Source organism: Ranitomeya variabilis, chromosome 1 (assembly GCF_051348905.1).
Source record: "Ranitomeya variabilis isolate aRanVar5 chromosome 1, aRanVar5.hap1, whole genome shotgun sequence".
In the NCBI taxonomy this organism is placed as follows: Eukaryota; Metazoa; Chordata; class Amphibia; order Anura; family Dendrobatidae; genus Ranitomeya; species Ranitomeya variabilis.
In genome coordinates, this window is record NC_135232.1 from 970974908 (window position 1) to 970991395 (window position 16488).

The window sequence follows — 16488 nt, forward strand, 5'->3', positions numbered from 1 at the left end:
CCCACGAAGATCTGCCATGGAGAACAGACACATCCGGAGATGTCTGCTCTCCACGGCTGCAGCAACACACTGATAGGAGCTATGGCTCCTGTCTGTGTGTTACTGCGCATGCGTGAGAGTTTACCGGCGTTCATTGACCCCGGTACTCTCGCTTTACGGCAGTGCTGTGTGGGAAAGTTCACACGCAGCTCTAATGCCGTAAATAGAGACGCCGCAGCCGCTGAACTCCGGTAAAGTACGTTATACACTGCTAGGAGCTTCGCTCCTGGTAGTGTATCGCCGGAGAGCAAGCGATCGGCGTGGGACACTCTGTTTTGGATTCTGCAGACAGGGAGTATGGATTTGCTTTTTTTTCTTTGGATTTTTTTCTAGGGGCGAGGGCTTCGCGTACCTGTATGTGCTGTATGGTGAGTATATACTCTATGTTGTATGTACTGTGTGTCATGTATGTTACGTTTATTGTATGTGTATTGTATGTGTTATGTGTTTTGTGTTACTTACAATTGTGCTAAGTCGCCGGACACAGGGACAACTCTCCCATCCTAATACCGGAAGGGAGTAGTAATCCCATACGGCGACTTAGCACAATTGTAAGTATGTATGTATGTAAGTAATTATCCATGATGACAGCCACACTCCGCCCACGCACTTCCTCCCGCTTCCCGCACTTCCTGCTGCAGCGGTTTCTACACCCAAAACCGCAGAAAACCCGCAGATATTTTTTCATCTGCGGATTTTACTGCAGGTTTGACCCTTACAATGGAGGTCTATGGGTGCAGAACCGCTGCAGTTCCACAGAAAGAAGTGACATGCTGCGGAATGTAAACTGCCGCGTTTCTGCGCGTTTTTTTCTGCAGCATGTGCACAGCTGTTTGCGGTTTCCATAGGTTTACATGTAATTGTAAACGCAATGGAAACTGCAGCGGACCCGCAGCGGCAAAATCGCTGCGGTTCCGCGGTAAAAACCGCAACGTGTGAACATGGCCTTACTGTCAGCGGTGTCAGCGATATCGGTGCATGGTTCTGACGACAGTCTCCATTTACCGCCCTCTGGCCTTCAAGTCTTAGGCCTGCTCTCTCACGATACTCTGCGTTAGGAGCACCTACACTGACTTCTTGCGCACTGCACGTACCCGCCGTAACTGTCAGATTACTCGCACGCTGCAATTGCCTCAGCTTAGCCACACACCTTTTTCTCAACTGCCGGGAACAGTCCAGGGCCTTAAGCTTTTCCTCCTGCAACATAGGTGACAGCCCCAATGGTTCCGGACCCTTCACAGAGGGAGCACGCCAGCTGGGTTCTTCTCCTTACAGTGAAATAGTCTGGAAGCCTCTTAAACCCTATCAGATGATCCTATCGGCAGATAGCAGCAGGTTTGGCCAACTTTTAAGCCAGCTTGAAAGAATAGTCAGAGGCAGAAGGTGGTATAGATGATGGTAGACCTTAGAGACTTATAGTTAGTAAGGCCGAAAAAAGACATTTGTCCATCCAGTTCAGCCTATATTCCATCATAATAAATCCCCAGATCTACGTCCTTCTACAGAACCTAATAATTGTATGATACAATATTGTTCTGCTCCAGGAAGACATCCAGGCCTCTCTTGAACCCCTCGACTGAGTTCGCCATCACCACCTCCTCAGGCAAGCAATTCCAGATTCTCACTGCCCTAACAGTAAAGAATCCTCTCCTATGTTGGTGGAAAAACCTTCTCTCCTCCAGTCGCAAAGAATGCCCCCTGGTGCCCTTCACCTTCCTTGGTATAAACAGATCCTCAGCGAGATATTTGTATTGTCCCCTTATATACTTATACATGGTTATTAGATCGCCCCTCAGTCTTCTTTTTTCTAGACTAAATAATCCTAATTTCGCTAATCTATCTGGGTATTGTAGTTCTCCCATCCCCTTTATTAATTTTGTTGCCCTCCTTTGTACTCTCTCTAGTTCCATTATATCCTTCCTGAGCACCGGTGCCCAAAACTGGACACAGTACTCCATGTGCGGTCTAACTAGGGATTTGTACAGAGGCAGTATAATGCTCTCATCATGTGTATCCAGACCTCTTTTAATGCACCCCATGATCCTGTTTGCCTTGGAAGCTGCTGCCTGGCACAGGCTGCTCCAGGTAAGTTTATCATCAGTAACTAGGATCCCCAAGTCCTTCTCCCTGTCAGATTTACCCAGTGGTTTCCCGTTCAGTGTGTAATGGTGATATTGATTCCTTCTTCCTATGTGTATAACCTTACATTTATCATTGTTAAACCTCATCTGCCACCTTTCAGCCCAAGTTTCCAACTTATCCAGATCCATCTGTAGCAGAATACTATCTTCTCTTGTATTAACTGCTTTACATAGTTTTGTATCATCTGCAAATATCGATATTTTACTGTGTAAACCTTCTACCAGATCATTAATGAATATGTTGAAGAGAACAGGTCCCAATACCGACCCCTGCGGTACCCCACTGGTCACAGCGACCCAGTTAGAGACTATACCATTTATAACCACCCTCTGCTTTCTATCACTAAGCCAGTTACTAACCCATTTACACACATTTTCCCCCAGACCCAGCATTCTCATTTTGTGTACCAACCTCTTGTGCGGCACGGTATCAAACGCTTTGGAAAAATCGAGATATACCACGTCCAATGACTCACCGTGGTCCAGCCTATAGCTTACCTCTTCATAAAAACTGATTAGATTGGTTTGACAGGAGCGATTTCTCATAAACCCATGCTGATATGGAGTTAAACAGTTATTCTCATTGAGATAATCGAGAATAACATCCTTCAGAAACCCTTCAAATATTTTACCAACAATAAAGGTTAGACTTACTGGCCTATAATTTCCAGGTTCACTTTTAGAGCCCTTTTTGAATATTGGCACCACATTTGCTATGCGCCAGTCCTGCGGAACAGACCCCGTCGCTATACAGTCCCTAAAAATAAGAAATAATGGTTTATCTATTACATTACTTAGTTCTCTTAGTACTCGTGGGTGTATGCCATCCGGACCCGGAGATTTATCTATTTTAATCTTATTTAGCCGGTTTCGCACCTCTTCTTGGGTTAGATTGGTGACCCTTAATATAGGGTTTTCATTGTTTCTTGGGATTTCACCTAGCATTTCATTTTCCACCGTGAATACCGTGGAGAAGAAGGTGTTTAATATGTTAGCTTTATCCTCCATCTACAACCATTCTTTCCTCACTATTTTTTAAGGGGCCTACATTTTCAGTTTTTATTCTTTTACTATTGATATAGTTGAAGAACAGTTTGGGATTAGTTTTACTCTCCTTAGCAATGTGCTTCTCTGTTTCCTTTTTGGCAGCTTGAGGCCATGTGCACACGTTCAGGATTTTTCGCGGTTTTTTCGCTATAAAAACGTGATAAAAACGCGAAAAAAACGCTTACATATGCCTCCTATTATTTACAGGGTATTCCGCATTTTTTGTGCAAATGTTGCATTTTTTTCAGCGAAAAAATCGCATCGCGGGAAAAAAAAGCAACATGTTCATTAAAAATGCGGAATTGCAGGGATTCCGCACACCTAGGAGTGCATTGATCTGCTTACTTCCCGCACGGGGCTATGCCCACCATGCGGGAAGTAAGCAGATTATGTGCGGTTGGTACCCAGGGTGGAGGAGAGGAGACTCTCCTCCACGGACTGGGCACCATATAATTGGTAAAAAAAAAAAAGAATTAAAATAAAAAATAGTGATATACTCACCCTCTGATGGCCCCCGAAGTGTTCCTGCCTCTCCGCTGCATGCTCTCGCTTCCGTTCCTATAGATGGTGTGGTTCAGGACCTGTGATGACGTCACTGTCTTGTGATTGGTCGCGTGACCGCTCATGTGACTCACGCGACCAATCACAAGCCGCGACGTCATCGAAGGTCCTGAACCACACCTGCATCTATAGGAACGGACGCCGCTGAGGAGATTGGCTGTCTGCAGAGGGTGAGTATAACCATTTTTTTTATTTTTTTTATTTTTAAACATTCTATCTTTTACTATAGATGCTGCATAAGCAGCATCTATAGTAAAAAGTTGGTCACACTTGTCAAACAGTATGTTTGACAAGTGTGACCAACTTGTCAGTCAGTTTTCCAAGCGATGCTACAGATCGCTTGGAAAACTTTAGCATTCTGCAAGGTAATTACGCTTGCAGAATGCTAAAAAAAACCGCGAAAAAAAAACGCAAAAAAAAATGCGTATTTCTTGCAGAAAATTTCCGGTTTTCTTCAGGAAATTTCTGCAAGAAATCCGGACGTGTGCACATACTTTATCTAAAAAACTAATTCAGGGTATTTTTCTCCCTATACTTTTTTAGAGCTTCAATGGTGCCATCCTGCTTTAGTAGTGCAAATGCTTTCTTTTTACTGTTAATTGCCTGTCTTACTTCTTTGTTTAGCCACATTGGGTTTTCCTATTTCTAGTCCTTTTATTCCCACAAGGTATAAACCGCTTACAGTGCCTATTTAGGATGTCTGGTCTGGTCCTATGGGCGTGGTGACAGCGCTGTTTCTCCCCCAGAATCCTGCTCATCATTACATTGGTGGCGTAGTGGTGTGCGCATGTCCAAAATGCGAATCCACCGCCCCGGGCAGCACAGCGCTCCATCTGCGCACACCGGTAAACGGCTGAATAGCGCAGATCGCGCTGTTTTTCATCACCTGGGCAGTGGATTCGCGTTTTGGACATGCGCACACCACTACGCCACCAACGTAATGATGAGCAGGATTCTGGGGGAGAAACAGCGCTGTCACCACGCCCATAGGACCAGACCAGCGTGAGTGACAGCAGAAAACGGCGACTTTACAAAGGTATTTCGGCAGCATAGGGTGGGTAATAAAGGCACACAAAGACACTAATGTAACGCCCAGCTCTGCCCCTATTTAACGCTATTTTTAGCTCATCTTCAAAAAACGGGGTGACAGGTTCCCTTTAAAGTGGACTTTAGACAAGACTTTACATAGAGACAAACCCCTCCTCCTCTCCGATTTTTACGATCCTTTCTATACAGACTGTAACCCTGTAAGTTAACGGCCCAGTCATAGCTTTCATCTAACCATGTCTCTGTTATTCCCACTATGTCAAAGTTACCTGTAGATATTTCTGCTTCTAGTTCTTCCATCTTGTTTGTTAGGCTTCTGGCGTTTGCGAGCATGCAGTTTAGAGGATTTTGTTTTGTTCCAATCTCCTCGCTGTGGATTGTTTTAGAAATGTTCTTACCTCCCTTCTGAGTATGTTTTCCTGGGTCTTCTTTGTTCGAGTCTAATGTTTTTCTTCCCGTCCCCTCTTCTTCTAGTTTAAAGCCCTCCTGCCCTTAAAGCCCTTATTTTTTTTTTTAAATTTTGATCTTGGAGACCTGTTTTATTTTGTTCGATTTTTAAGTACCATTATGATTATCTAAAGTGTGGGCTGATGGTAACTATATGACTAATGTTTTCTAAAATAATTATGACTGCTACAAACTTCATATAGGCCCCAAAACCTAGGATATCCTAAGGCCACTCTTTCAAAGAGCCATCAAATATTACCTCTACTTTTTACCCTTGTTTTCAAAAGACAGGTGTAGTACCTTGTATGACTGCGGTTTATTACCTATAAGGCTATGTGCACACGTTGCGGATTCCTGTGCGGATTTTTCCGCTCAGTTTTTTAAAAAATACGCAAGTAAAACGCTCTGCATTTTACCTGCGGATTACCCGTGGATTTACCGCGGATTTCCAGCCTTTTTTGTGCGGATTTCACCTGCGGATTCCTATTGAGGAACATGTGTAAACCGCTGCGGAATCCGCACAAAGAATTGACATGCTGCAGAATATAAACCGCAGCGTTTCCTTGCTGAATTTTCTGCAGCGTGTGCACTGCGGATTTTGTTTTCCATACATTTACATGGTACTGTACAACGCATGGAAAACTGCTGCGGATCCGCAGCAAAATCCGCAACGTGTGCACATACCCTAAGTAATCCGTGTTTTCATTCATTGTAATATTTATCAGTTTCTGAATACATTCTATGAAATCTTCTTATTTTATATAGAATATTTCATTAGTATTTCTATAACATCTTATTTCAGTGTTGTGCTTTTGTTGTGTGTGTGTGTTTTTTGCTTTATGATTCTGTATAATTTCCTAACCTATGTTTTTGTTTTTTATAGGCTGATTCAGATCAGCATACAGGGGAACATTTGCAGGAAGAGAAGTAAGTAATCCTGTGTTGCGTATGAAAAATGACGATGCAGTCACGTATTGGGTCCATAAGTGGAAGGCAGGAAGAATGGAAGTCTAGTGATCCATGTTTCCTGTAACAATCCATTCCTGTTATAATCATGTCTCACATGAAAACAATGTCCTCATCCTGGCAGCTTCACTCAATAGGATATTCTCGACCAGTTACTATTAGGCCATGTTCACACTTTGCGGGTTTTACCGCGGATCCGCAGCAGTTTCCATTGCGTTTACATTTACATGTAAACCCTATGGAAACCGCAATCCGCTGTGCACATGCTGCGGGAAAAAACGGTTTACATTCCGCAGCATGTCACTTCTTTGTGCAGAATCGCTGCGATTCTGCACACATAGGAATGCATTGATCCGCTAACTTCCTGCATGGGGCTGTGCCCACGATGCGGGAAGTAAGCGGATAATGTGCAGATGGTACCCGGGGTGGAGGAGAGGAGACTCTCCTCCAGGCCCTGGGAACCATATTTGTGTAAAAAAAAAAAAGAATTAAAATAAAAAATAATGATATACTCACCTCTCAGCGCTGCACGCGGCTGTCCGGTCTCAGGGTTGCTGTGCGAGCAGGACCTGCGATGACGTCGCGGTCACATGACCGTGACGTCACAAAGGTCCTTCTCGCACAGCATCTTTGGAACCAGACCGCCGCGTGCAGCGCCGAGGAGATCGGGACGTCAGAGGGTGAGTATAACCATTTTTTATTATTTTTAACATTACTATTGATGTTGCATATGCAGCATCAATAGTATAGGAGTAAACCCGCAGCGGAAACCGCAAAACAAACCGCGATAAATCTGCAGGGATAACCGCAGCGGGTTTGCCCTGCAGATTTATCAAATCCGCTGCGGTTGAACCCGCAGAGGACCCCGCAAAGTGTGCACATAGCCTTAATATGCTGCATGTAAACAATAGTGTCTGCACATTAAAGTACCAGCAGGCCTTCTTGCTAGACTTTCTGATGGCTTCACAAAACAAAGTATATGTAAATAATATAGAGTAAGGTGGCTGTCGGACACCTAGTGGATGGGAGATAAACCTGGGGTTAATCAGCCATGACAGGTTGATTGCAAGCAGCTGAAGAGTTGGGAGAGATGGCTGTTCACCATATTCCCATCCCTGGGTGTGGTTCGTTTTGTAAAATGAGAGCTGCTTGTCTCTCACTTGTCTGTGTGTATGAAGGTGTGCAGATCTCTTGGATTGAGTGCTTGTGCTAAAGGACTAAGAAGCTGGATTCTAAGCCAGGCTTGCTGAGTAGCACTGTTGTATGGACTTGTTACTTTGTTTGACTTTGTGCTGAACCGGGGCTGTATTTTAAGTGTTTCTGTGATGTGGTTTATGAGGACTGAAATAAACCAGCTGGACTCTTATGCTATGTACACACGTTGTGTTTTTGGGGCATTTTCTGTGCAAATTGAAAGCTGCGTTTTACAGTACCAATAAAATCGGAGATTTCAGAAATCTCATGCACACACATTGTTTTGTTTTTGTTCCTGACTGAATTGGAAAACTGCTGTTACTTTTTTCAGCATTTTGTTCACCCATAGAGCAAAAAAGCAGCAAAAACACCGGTATCGGGTTTTGTTGTATTTTTGGTGCAGAAAACTCAAGAACCACAGACACTAAACTGTATTGGCATGAAAAACACAACAAAACCTGTTTTTTTTTTAAGCAGCCTTATTTACTGTAAAGAGAGCAGGTTTTAACTGCAGAAAAAACGCAGCCAAAATGCAACATGTGAACATAGCAGTAAGTAAAAACAATTACAGTAATACCTCATATTGCCCCCAGGTGAGTAGCATTGTTACCGTGTGTGTGTACATTTAATGTATGTATATGTAATTTTCTTATATGTTTGCTAAGCAATAGAAAACAAACACTTTGCAGGGAAGTGTAAGATTGGGCACACCAGCCCCTGTCTGCTGGGGCTATCAGTAACCACCAAACCAGATTTTCATCAGAAATCCACATTTCCTTATAGAGACACACACTGAAGAATGTATAGTAGACATTGAGTCTTGTTATTGTCGCACAGAAATTCCTTATTTCTTTTTTTGCACAGCAGCACCGTAAACCTGCACAGTGCCTGGAGCAGAGCAATGGGCCGGCTGCAGCTTCCTGTACAGCTGGGTGGCCATAAGTGTGGGGAAAGCATAGAAGGGGACGCAGTGCCGCACACACACCATGGCCCCACACACACCATGGCCCCTTCATTTTCAGCGTTTTGATGACCCCCAAAGTTTGCACTGTCACTATGTCTGATGCCAGGGGATCTTCTCCAATCCTAATATCAGCGGTGCTTGGTCTGCTGTAGCTGACAGAGTTGGGTGTTACCCGGCTTTTAGCAAGGTCTCATATCTGTTATCAATGTCGTCACCGTGCAAACCACATTCTGCTGCTCAGTTACAGACACTATATAGCACAGCGTTGGGCTATACAAATATATATGTTTTAATATATATATTTTTTTTAAGTGAGTCATAATAAAACATTTATCAACAACGTGCCATACCTCATCCCTAAGCAACATGATTCAATTCCCCACATTACAGCCCCTATACAGGTGTTTTCCTAAATCCATCTTGTGTGGTTCTTGGGCTGGATTCACAGGTTGCAGAATGATCTCAGCCTTGCTGTACGGTCTCTGCACCCCAGATCCACAGCAATTTACAGTACAATACTAGTAAGCGGGCTTTTCCAAATCCCAGCCATGATGATTAAAAAAAAAAAAAAAAAAAACTTGGCATGAAAATGAAAGCATGATGTGGATCTCAAATCTGCAGCATTCTCGCTCTTGTGCGGATTTTCTTTGTGGATTTCACCCTATTCAGTGCATAGTAATGGAGTCAAGTAAAATCTGTCAGTAACGTATGCAGATTCTGTCTGCGATTTTGTTACAGATTTGTGACCAAATCCATTGCCGAGATTTTCTGCAGCGTAGGAATATTGTCATAGTGTGTAGGAAAGTAAATGTGGCGGCTGGTCTGGACACGTGTCATTCTATAATTCTGGCACCGTGTGTGTTATGTAATAGGTTGGCGATTTCTATAATTGAATTCTCATTATTTTCAGCAGGCTGGGGCAGCTCCTTGTCTTAGGTGGAAATGTACGGTACTTGTAAGTGGGCTACCAGGTTGATTTGCATAGAGAATTGTAAAGTGTTCTTTATGCTACTTCTTGGGTATTTTTTCTGAACGTTAAAGGAAATCTGTCAGTGGGGTTAACCCCCCCTAAGCCGTCTATATGGACATGCGGGTGATAGGAGGCTGAATACAATGATACCTTGATATCTGTGATCTGATGTCTTATTGCAGAGAGAGCCACATTTTACTTAATATATAAATGAGCTTTGGAGATCTATGGGCCGGACACAGAACTGCATGAGAATCTGCCTCCAGAGATTATTGTAAAAGGGGGTGTTAGCAGTGTGAGACATGTAGATTGGGAGAGCAGACTGTCAGTCATTACATGTCTCCTTTTGTATAAAATAAGCTTTGGAGGCAGATTCTTATGCAGAGCTGTGTCCGGCCTATATATTTTAACAGCTAGTTTACATATTAAGTAAAATGTGGATTTCTCTGGAATAAAAACATCCGATCACAGATATCCTGGTATCATTGTACTCAGCTTCCTATGACCTACATGCCCATATAGATGGCTTAAGAGGGTTGATCCTACTGACAGATTCCCTTTATTATTGAAAGGCCAGCAATGATTGACAGCTCCGTCTCGCACCAGTACCAGAGAATCTAGTGGGTCCCAGCTCTGACACCATTAAAAACTACTTATTCAAAAGCAGAGGTTTAATAGGAGGCTATCATAAGGCTAGGTTCACATTGCGTTAGGGCAATCCGTTTAGCGCTAGCAGATTGCGCTAACGCAATGTATTTTTATGGATCGCGTTTAGGGGTCGCGTTAACGTCCCCGCTCTCGCAGATCCCCGATCTGCGAGAGCGGGGAACGGACCTCGGGCGCGCCGCAGACGCAAGCAGCGTCCGAGGCGCGTCACAGAAGAACGGCACATCACTAGCGCGAGCCGAAAAAGGCACGCGCTAGTGATGCGCTGCTGGCGAAATTAACATTGCTGTCAATGGGTGCGCTAACGGACCCGTTGCACGGCGTTAATTGCGACATTTTCGCCGTGCAACGCTGTCCGTTAGCGATCACCCATTAACGCAATGTGAACCCAGCCTAAGGCCGAACTCTGACATCCTTGAAACCCTGTTTGAGCATGTCCTTGAGGCTGTTGCGTTTGGGTCAGGAGATCCACGTCTGATCTGGACATCACGGTCTGAATTCGGCCTGAAATATATGTGGATGTGCACATGTAATGATGGCGGGTGGGATCCTGGAGTACAGTCCTCTGGTGGGTGTAAGGAGCCCTAATGTGGTGCTGCCTAGTTCCCTAGCAATGTGAGTAGAGCACAGAGGTAGCATGTGAAAGTTAGCTCATAGAACAAGTGCAAGTTTTAGGACATTGTTAGGCATTGCAGATTCTTTTCCCCAATGTGGCCTGAAAAATTTGGAAGTAACTCTGCATATCTGAACATTGTGCCTTGTAAGCAGATCTTGGCCATTTCTGTGTATGTAATATTGAGGTCATAGAAAGGGATCTTTGTGCTATAATGAGTCGTGTCACAAAACCAGAACTATAATACATACTTTCACTTCTCAATGGGCGCCGTGTGATAATACACATTGTCCCTACAGTCATATAAGGTACGTGCGGGAAGCTGCTCCCCTGCTGTTATCCCACCAGCTGGGACCTTGATGCTCCGCTCACCATCCACAGGAGCTTCCCCACAAGCAGAGCTTTTCATGGGTAGACCGTTTCTTTTTAAGGTTTAGTCAAAGGAATTTATTCTGTGAAAGACGTCACCGAAAAGCACTTGTGGAGTTTACCTGTCACTATTGCTTCTTCTCACATGTCTGGTCCTCCATGTCGGATAATCTTCCTTCCTTTGGGTAAAGATTTGTGTTTTCACCATCTGTCACATAGCCAGACCTCTCCCCAAACCAGGTGGTAGGATTAAAATGCCCGACCATTGTCAGACTTGGGTGAAAGAGAACTTGCCGTGCACAATAGATATGTGAGCCTAGATATATTGAGCTCTATTGGTGGGCAACGCTGCAACATATGATAAATAGAGACCCTGATTCCAGCGATATGTCACTTGCTGTTCTGCATAGTCATTTTGATACAATTATGGTTTTCTTTGTTGCAGATCTAGCAGTGCTCAAATGCTGAGCTCTGTATAACCAACACACCTGATTGGTAGCACTGTGCAATGACAGAGCTGCTAATCGGTGATGGGAGCGGGTTACACAGAGCAGGAGGACTAGGAGGCACAAAACACAGTCCTGTAGTGAAAATCTACTGCTAATAAAACACTGATTATATTGAAACAGAAACACAACAGCCTAGTAAGTGACACATAACTGGAATCAGTGTCTCAACCCCTACATCAGGCTGCTCTCAGATTATATGGTAAAACTTGCTGAGAGATTCCCTTAAATTTTGTGTAACTGCCCATGCATCCTTTTAACGCATGGTATTTCCTCAAGCACATCCATAGGGAAAAGCTTCTCATTCCTGGCTGTGTCACCTGAAGATTTAAGATATAGGGCTGGTTGTAACCGCTTGTAAACCACTGAAGTGTGTGTACATGTCTGAGCAAGCCTGTCCCACCTCAGTCTGCTTTGTAAAACCCTGCCAAGAAAGCGAAATATGTCATGTGCAGATAGTGTTAATAAAGAAGTTGTGTCTTGGCTACAGAGAATAATCTCAACAGAAAGCATTCATCTTGGAATAAATACATATTGCTCAGCCAGAGTTGCTTTCAAAGCTGTAGCGTTTGTTTAAGGAAGCTTTGGTGTGCATGAGAAGTAAAACACAGGCCGTGTGCTGCCAGGAGGCGCAGTGCCAGAGCGGCTGCTGAACAAATATGGATGACTAGATAAAGGAGTTCTGCGATCCTACGATCGCTGTAATCCACGCTGTAACCATTGCAGAAGGCCCCTGTGTGAGCTGCACGTTCTCTATTATATGCGCCGTCATTTGTATCCAGTTACAAAGAACGCATGAAAAATAACTTGATAAATGTCCCTATGACGGTTATAGATGTAGTTCAGCATGTGCCCGTGGTGAAGTGTAAGTTACCGTATATGTGCGTATTTCCCCATGACAGAATCCTGCGTGTTGCCTTGTTAGAAACTTGGCATGTTGAATATAATTTTTTTTTTTTTTATAAGGTTCCCTATACCACATGCCTTAATGTATGTGCACATGTTAAAGGGGTTGTCTGGCCTTTAGGCTGCAAGTCACTCTGTGAGTGCAGACTTGTGACACTTCACAGCGCCTAGTGCATGCGGATCACATAGTGCCTGCAGACCTGTGACTCCGCACAGTGCATGCGGATCACATAGTGCCTGCAGACCTGTGACTCCTCACAGTGCACAGTGCATGCGGATCACATAGTGCCTGCAGACTTGTGACTCCTCACAGCGTGCAGTGCATGTGAGTCATGGTGACTGCAGATTTGTGACTCCTCACAGCGTGCAGTGCATGCGAGTCATGGTGACGGCAGACTTGTGACTCCTCACAGTGCACAGTGCATGTGAGTAATGATGACTGCAGACTTGTGACTCCTCACAGCGTGCAGTGCATGTGAGTCATGGTGACTGCAGATTTGTGACTCCTCACAGCGTGCAATGCATGCGAGTCCTGATGACGGCAGACTTGTGACTCCTCACAGCGTGCAGTGCATGTGAGTCATGGTGACAGCAGACTTGTTACTCCTCACAGCGTGCAGTGCATGTGAGTAATGACTGCAGACTTGTGACTCCTCACAGCGTGCAGTGCATGTGAGTCATGGTGACGGCAGACTTGTGACTCCTCACAGCGTGCAATGCATGCGAGGTCTGGTGATGGCAGACTTGTGACTCCTCACAGTGCGCAGTGCATGTGAGTAATGATGACGGCAGACTTGTGACTCCTCACAGTGCGCATTGCATGCGAATTACATAGTGACTGCAGACTTGTAGCCTAAGGCCAGACAACCCTTTTAAGCATTTGCTGCAGACACTTCTGCATCACAAACATGTCTCTAGGCAGGAAAAATCTTCATAACAATGCATGCTTTTGCTTGCATTTTTTTAGTGCAAATTGTCAGAATGGATTTAAAATACTGAAAGAATTGACATGCTGCAAATGTGATGAAACTGCTTCAAATCTGCAAAGAAAAAATAAGCAACGTTCATGAGACTTAAGCAATCTCATTCACTTTACTGACACAGTAAAATGCTGCATATTTTTTTTACAGCCAAAAGGTGACATGTGAACATGCCCTAAGCCTTATCTGCTTTAGAGGTATATGTTATAATGGCTATGTATGCACAGTGGATGGACACCAGCCAAATACATTGCAGATATTTTTCACTGGGACATTTTGATTCCGACACCCATGTTCCCCATCAGTTGGCTGTCCTCCTCTCCCCGGCTACTAGATGCAAACCGGACCCAGAGAGGAACACCATGGTGCTGTACAGTCTAGTGTTGGCATCCAGGTAGTGCAGATAGGCTCCATTCTCTTGAATAGGAGCTGATCTTTAGTGGCCATTAAAGATTGTCCAGAACTGAGGTGCTTCGCTACATTTACAGTTTTCAACCAGAAGCCACTCGAGCTAATAACAGCTTTTTCATGAGGCTGTCCGGACTTGGACCCCTCCGATCTTATATTGGTGGCCGATCCTGAAGATAGGTCAGGACATCGCTATAAAAGTAGAGTAAAAGCACTTTTAAGGCATCATTCAGACATCAGTGTTTTTCACGCATGCAGAAAATAGTGTCGGTGTCATCCGTGTTTTGGTCCTTGTGTCATCAGTGTTTTTCACATATGGATGTATAAATAAATCTGTTATTGTCTGCAGTGAGGTCTGCGGCTCATACCGTCAACTTGGGCAGACGCACCGAGCTCAGTCATTGGCTTCAGCGCCTTCAATGTGGCATCAGTGCTGCAAACAATAAGTCACTGGGAGCAGCAGTGGAGACTCCGTTCTGGGGTTGGGGAGGGTGAAAAAAGAACAAATCCTTCTATATTCTTTCAAAACACTTGTTTTCGGTGATTCCTTTGTATCTCCATTCATACCCACACACACAAATGATGCACCATTTGAAAGGTAAACTTGCCCCCTTCAGCAAGAAAATAGCCAAACAAACCACACATCCATGATGTTATCATGAAATACATTTTAAACATTAATTTTCATAAAACTGCAGTAAGGAAAAATGACCTGCAGGTGGCACCACACTACCCCAAAGCATACTAATACAAAGCTGAAACAAATCCTAACATTTGTCTTGGGGGCTTTCCAGCTTGCCGAACTCCTTGCCCAGCCGATTTCAGGCAGGTACATATAAACTATTTGCTACATATGTGGAAGTAGAATAAAAGTAAAATGTTACCTGTTTAAGACTTCAGCTTTAAAACTGAACATATAAATGAATGCAGCCTAAAAGGGACCGGACAGGTTCTGAACCATCAGATTTTCGGTATTATTGGACAGTCATTGAAAAGTCTATCTTCCTTCTAAGGTTGCAGCTTATTGGTGACCTGGAGTCACCTCTGGTTCCAAGTAAAAAACTGCAGCGTTGACATAACTCAGACTGTACGTTGTTTCGCAATGGGAGAGAGTGGTGGAAACAACCTTGCAAAAATGTGGAAAAAAAAAAAAAAAAAAATCCAACTGTAGGAAAAAAAAAAAAAGGTAAAATACCGGTAATCTGCAGATATTACTTTTATTTATTTTTTTTAAAGGGATATTCCCAGTTATCATACAATGGTGTAAATACGCTCAGTTATGGGGTCAATTCTCCTTAGTCATTTTTACTGTCAAAGTGGCACTGCTGTACAGGGAGCTGCTCCGTTCTCATACATAGGGCTCTGTTGCACTTCCCTACACTGCAGATAGATGGCAGTGCTGCTGTGGAGGGGAATAAAAATGCTGCTGCCCCTATTCTTTTGCAGGGTCCTAACAATTGGACCCCTTGTGATCAGTTGGTAAACAAAATGGTATTTTAATGTTGGGGGATCTCCTTTAGCCTGGAGTCACACACAACGTATAAAAAATCGGTCCGTTTTACAAGGATGACAATTGCAGAAATGTTCCCTGAACAGTGATCTGTATGTCATCCGTGTGCAGTGCGAGGATGTGATTTTCTCGCATGTAAGCATCCGTGTGACATCCGTATGGCGAGATTTTCTCACCGGCTTGCAAAATGGACATATAATGGATCCATGGGCTCAAATATTCATGAAAACATATATACAGTCTATGTACACTGCTCAAAAAAATAAAAGGAACACTAAAATCCCACATGCTGGATATCACTGAATGAAATATTCCAGTTGTAAATGTTTATTCATTACATAGTGGAACGTGTTGAGAACAATAAAACCTAAAAAATATCAATGTAAATCACAACTAATATCCCAAGGAGGTCTGGAGTTGGAATGATCCTCAAAATCAAAGTGGAAAATGAAGTTACAGGCTTATCCAACTTCAGTGGAAATGCCTCAAGACAAGGAAATGATGCTCAGTAGTGTGTGTGGCCTCCATGTGCCTATATGACCTCCCTGCAATTCCTGGGCATGCTCCTGATGAGGCGGCAGATGGTCTCCTGAGGGATCTCCTCCCAGACCTGGATTAAAGCATCCGCCAACTCCTGGACAGTCTGTGGTGCAATGTCACTTTGGTAGATGGTGCGAGACATGATTTCCCAGATGTGTTCAATCGGGGAACGGGCGGGCCAGTCCATAGCTTCAATCCCTTCATCATGCAGGAACTGCTGACACACTCCAGCCACATGAGGTCTGGCATAGCCCTGCATTAGGAGGAACCCAGGGCCAACCGCACCAGCATATGGTCTCACAAGGGGTCTGAGGATCTCATCTCGGTACCTAATGGCAGTCAGGCTACCTCTGGCGAGCACATGGAGGGCTGTGCGGCCCTCCAAAGAAATGCCACCCCACAGCATTACTGACCCACTGCCAAACCGGTCATGCTGAAAGATGTTGCAGGCAGCAGATCGCTCTCCATGGCGTCTCCAGACTCTGTCACGTCTGTCACGTGCTCAGTGTGAACCTACTTTCATCTGTGAAGAGCACAAGGTACCAGTGGCGAATTTGCCAATCCTGGTGTTCTGTGGCAAATGCTAAGTGTCCTGCACGGTGTTGGGCTGTGAG

General features: G+C 44.3%; 1 protein-coding gene across 2 annotated transcripts in view; it reads left to right on the plus strand.

Annotated features, from left to right (window-relative positions):
* Positions 1-16488, plus strand: part of TMEM131L (transmembrane 131 like) — a 161739-nt gene that overhangs the window by 21650 nt on the left and 123601 nt on the right. For both annotated transcript variants that reach the window (XM_077279362.1, XM_077279361.1), the window contains exon 3: positions 6166-6209. In XM_077279362.1, the coding sequence (XP_077135477.1) occupies positions 6166-6209 (44 nt within the window). The remainder of the gene's footprint in view (positions 1-6165; positions 6210-16488) is intronic.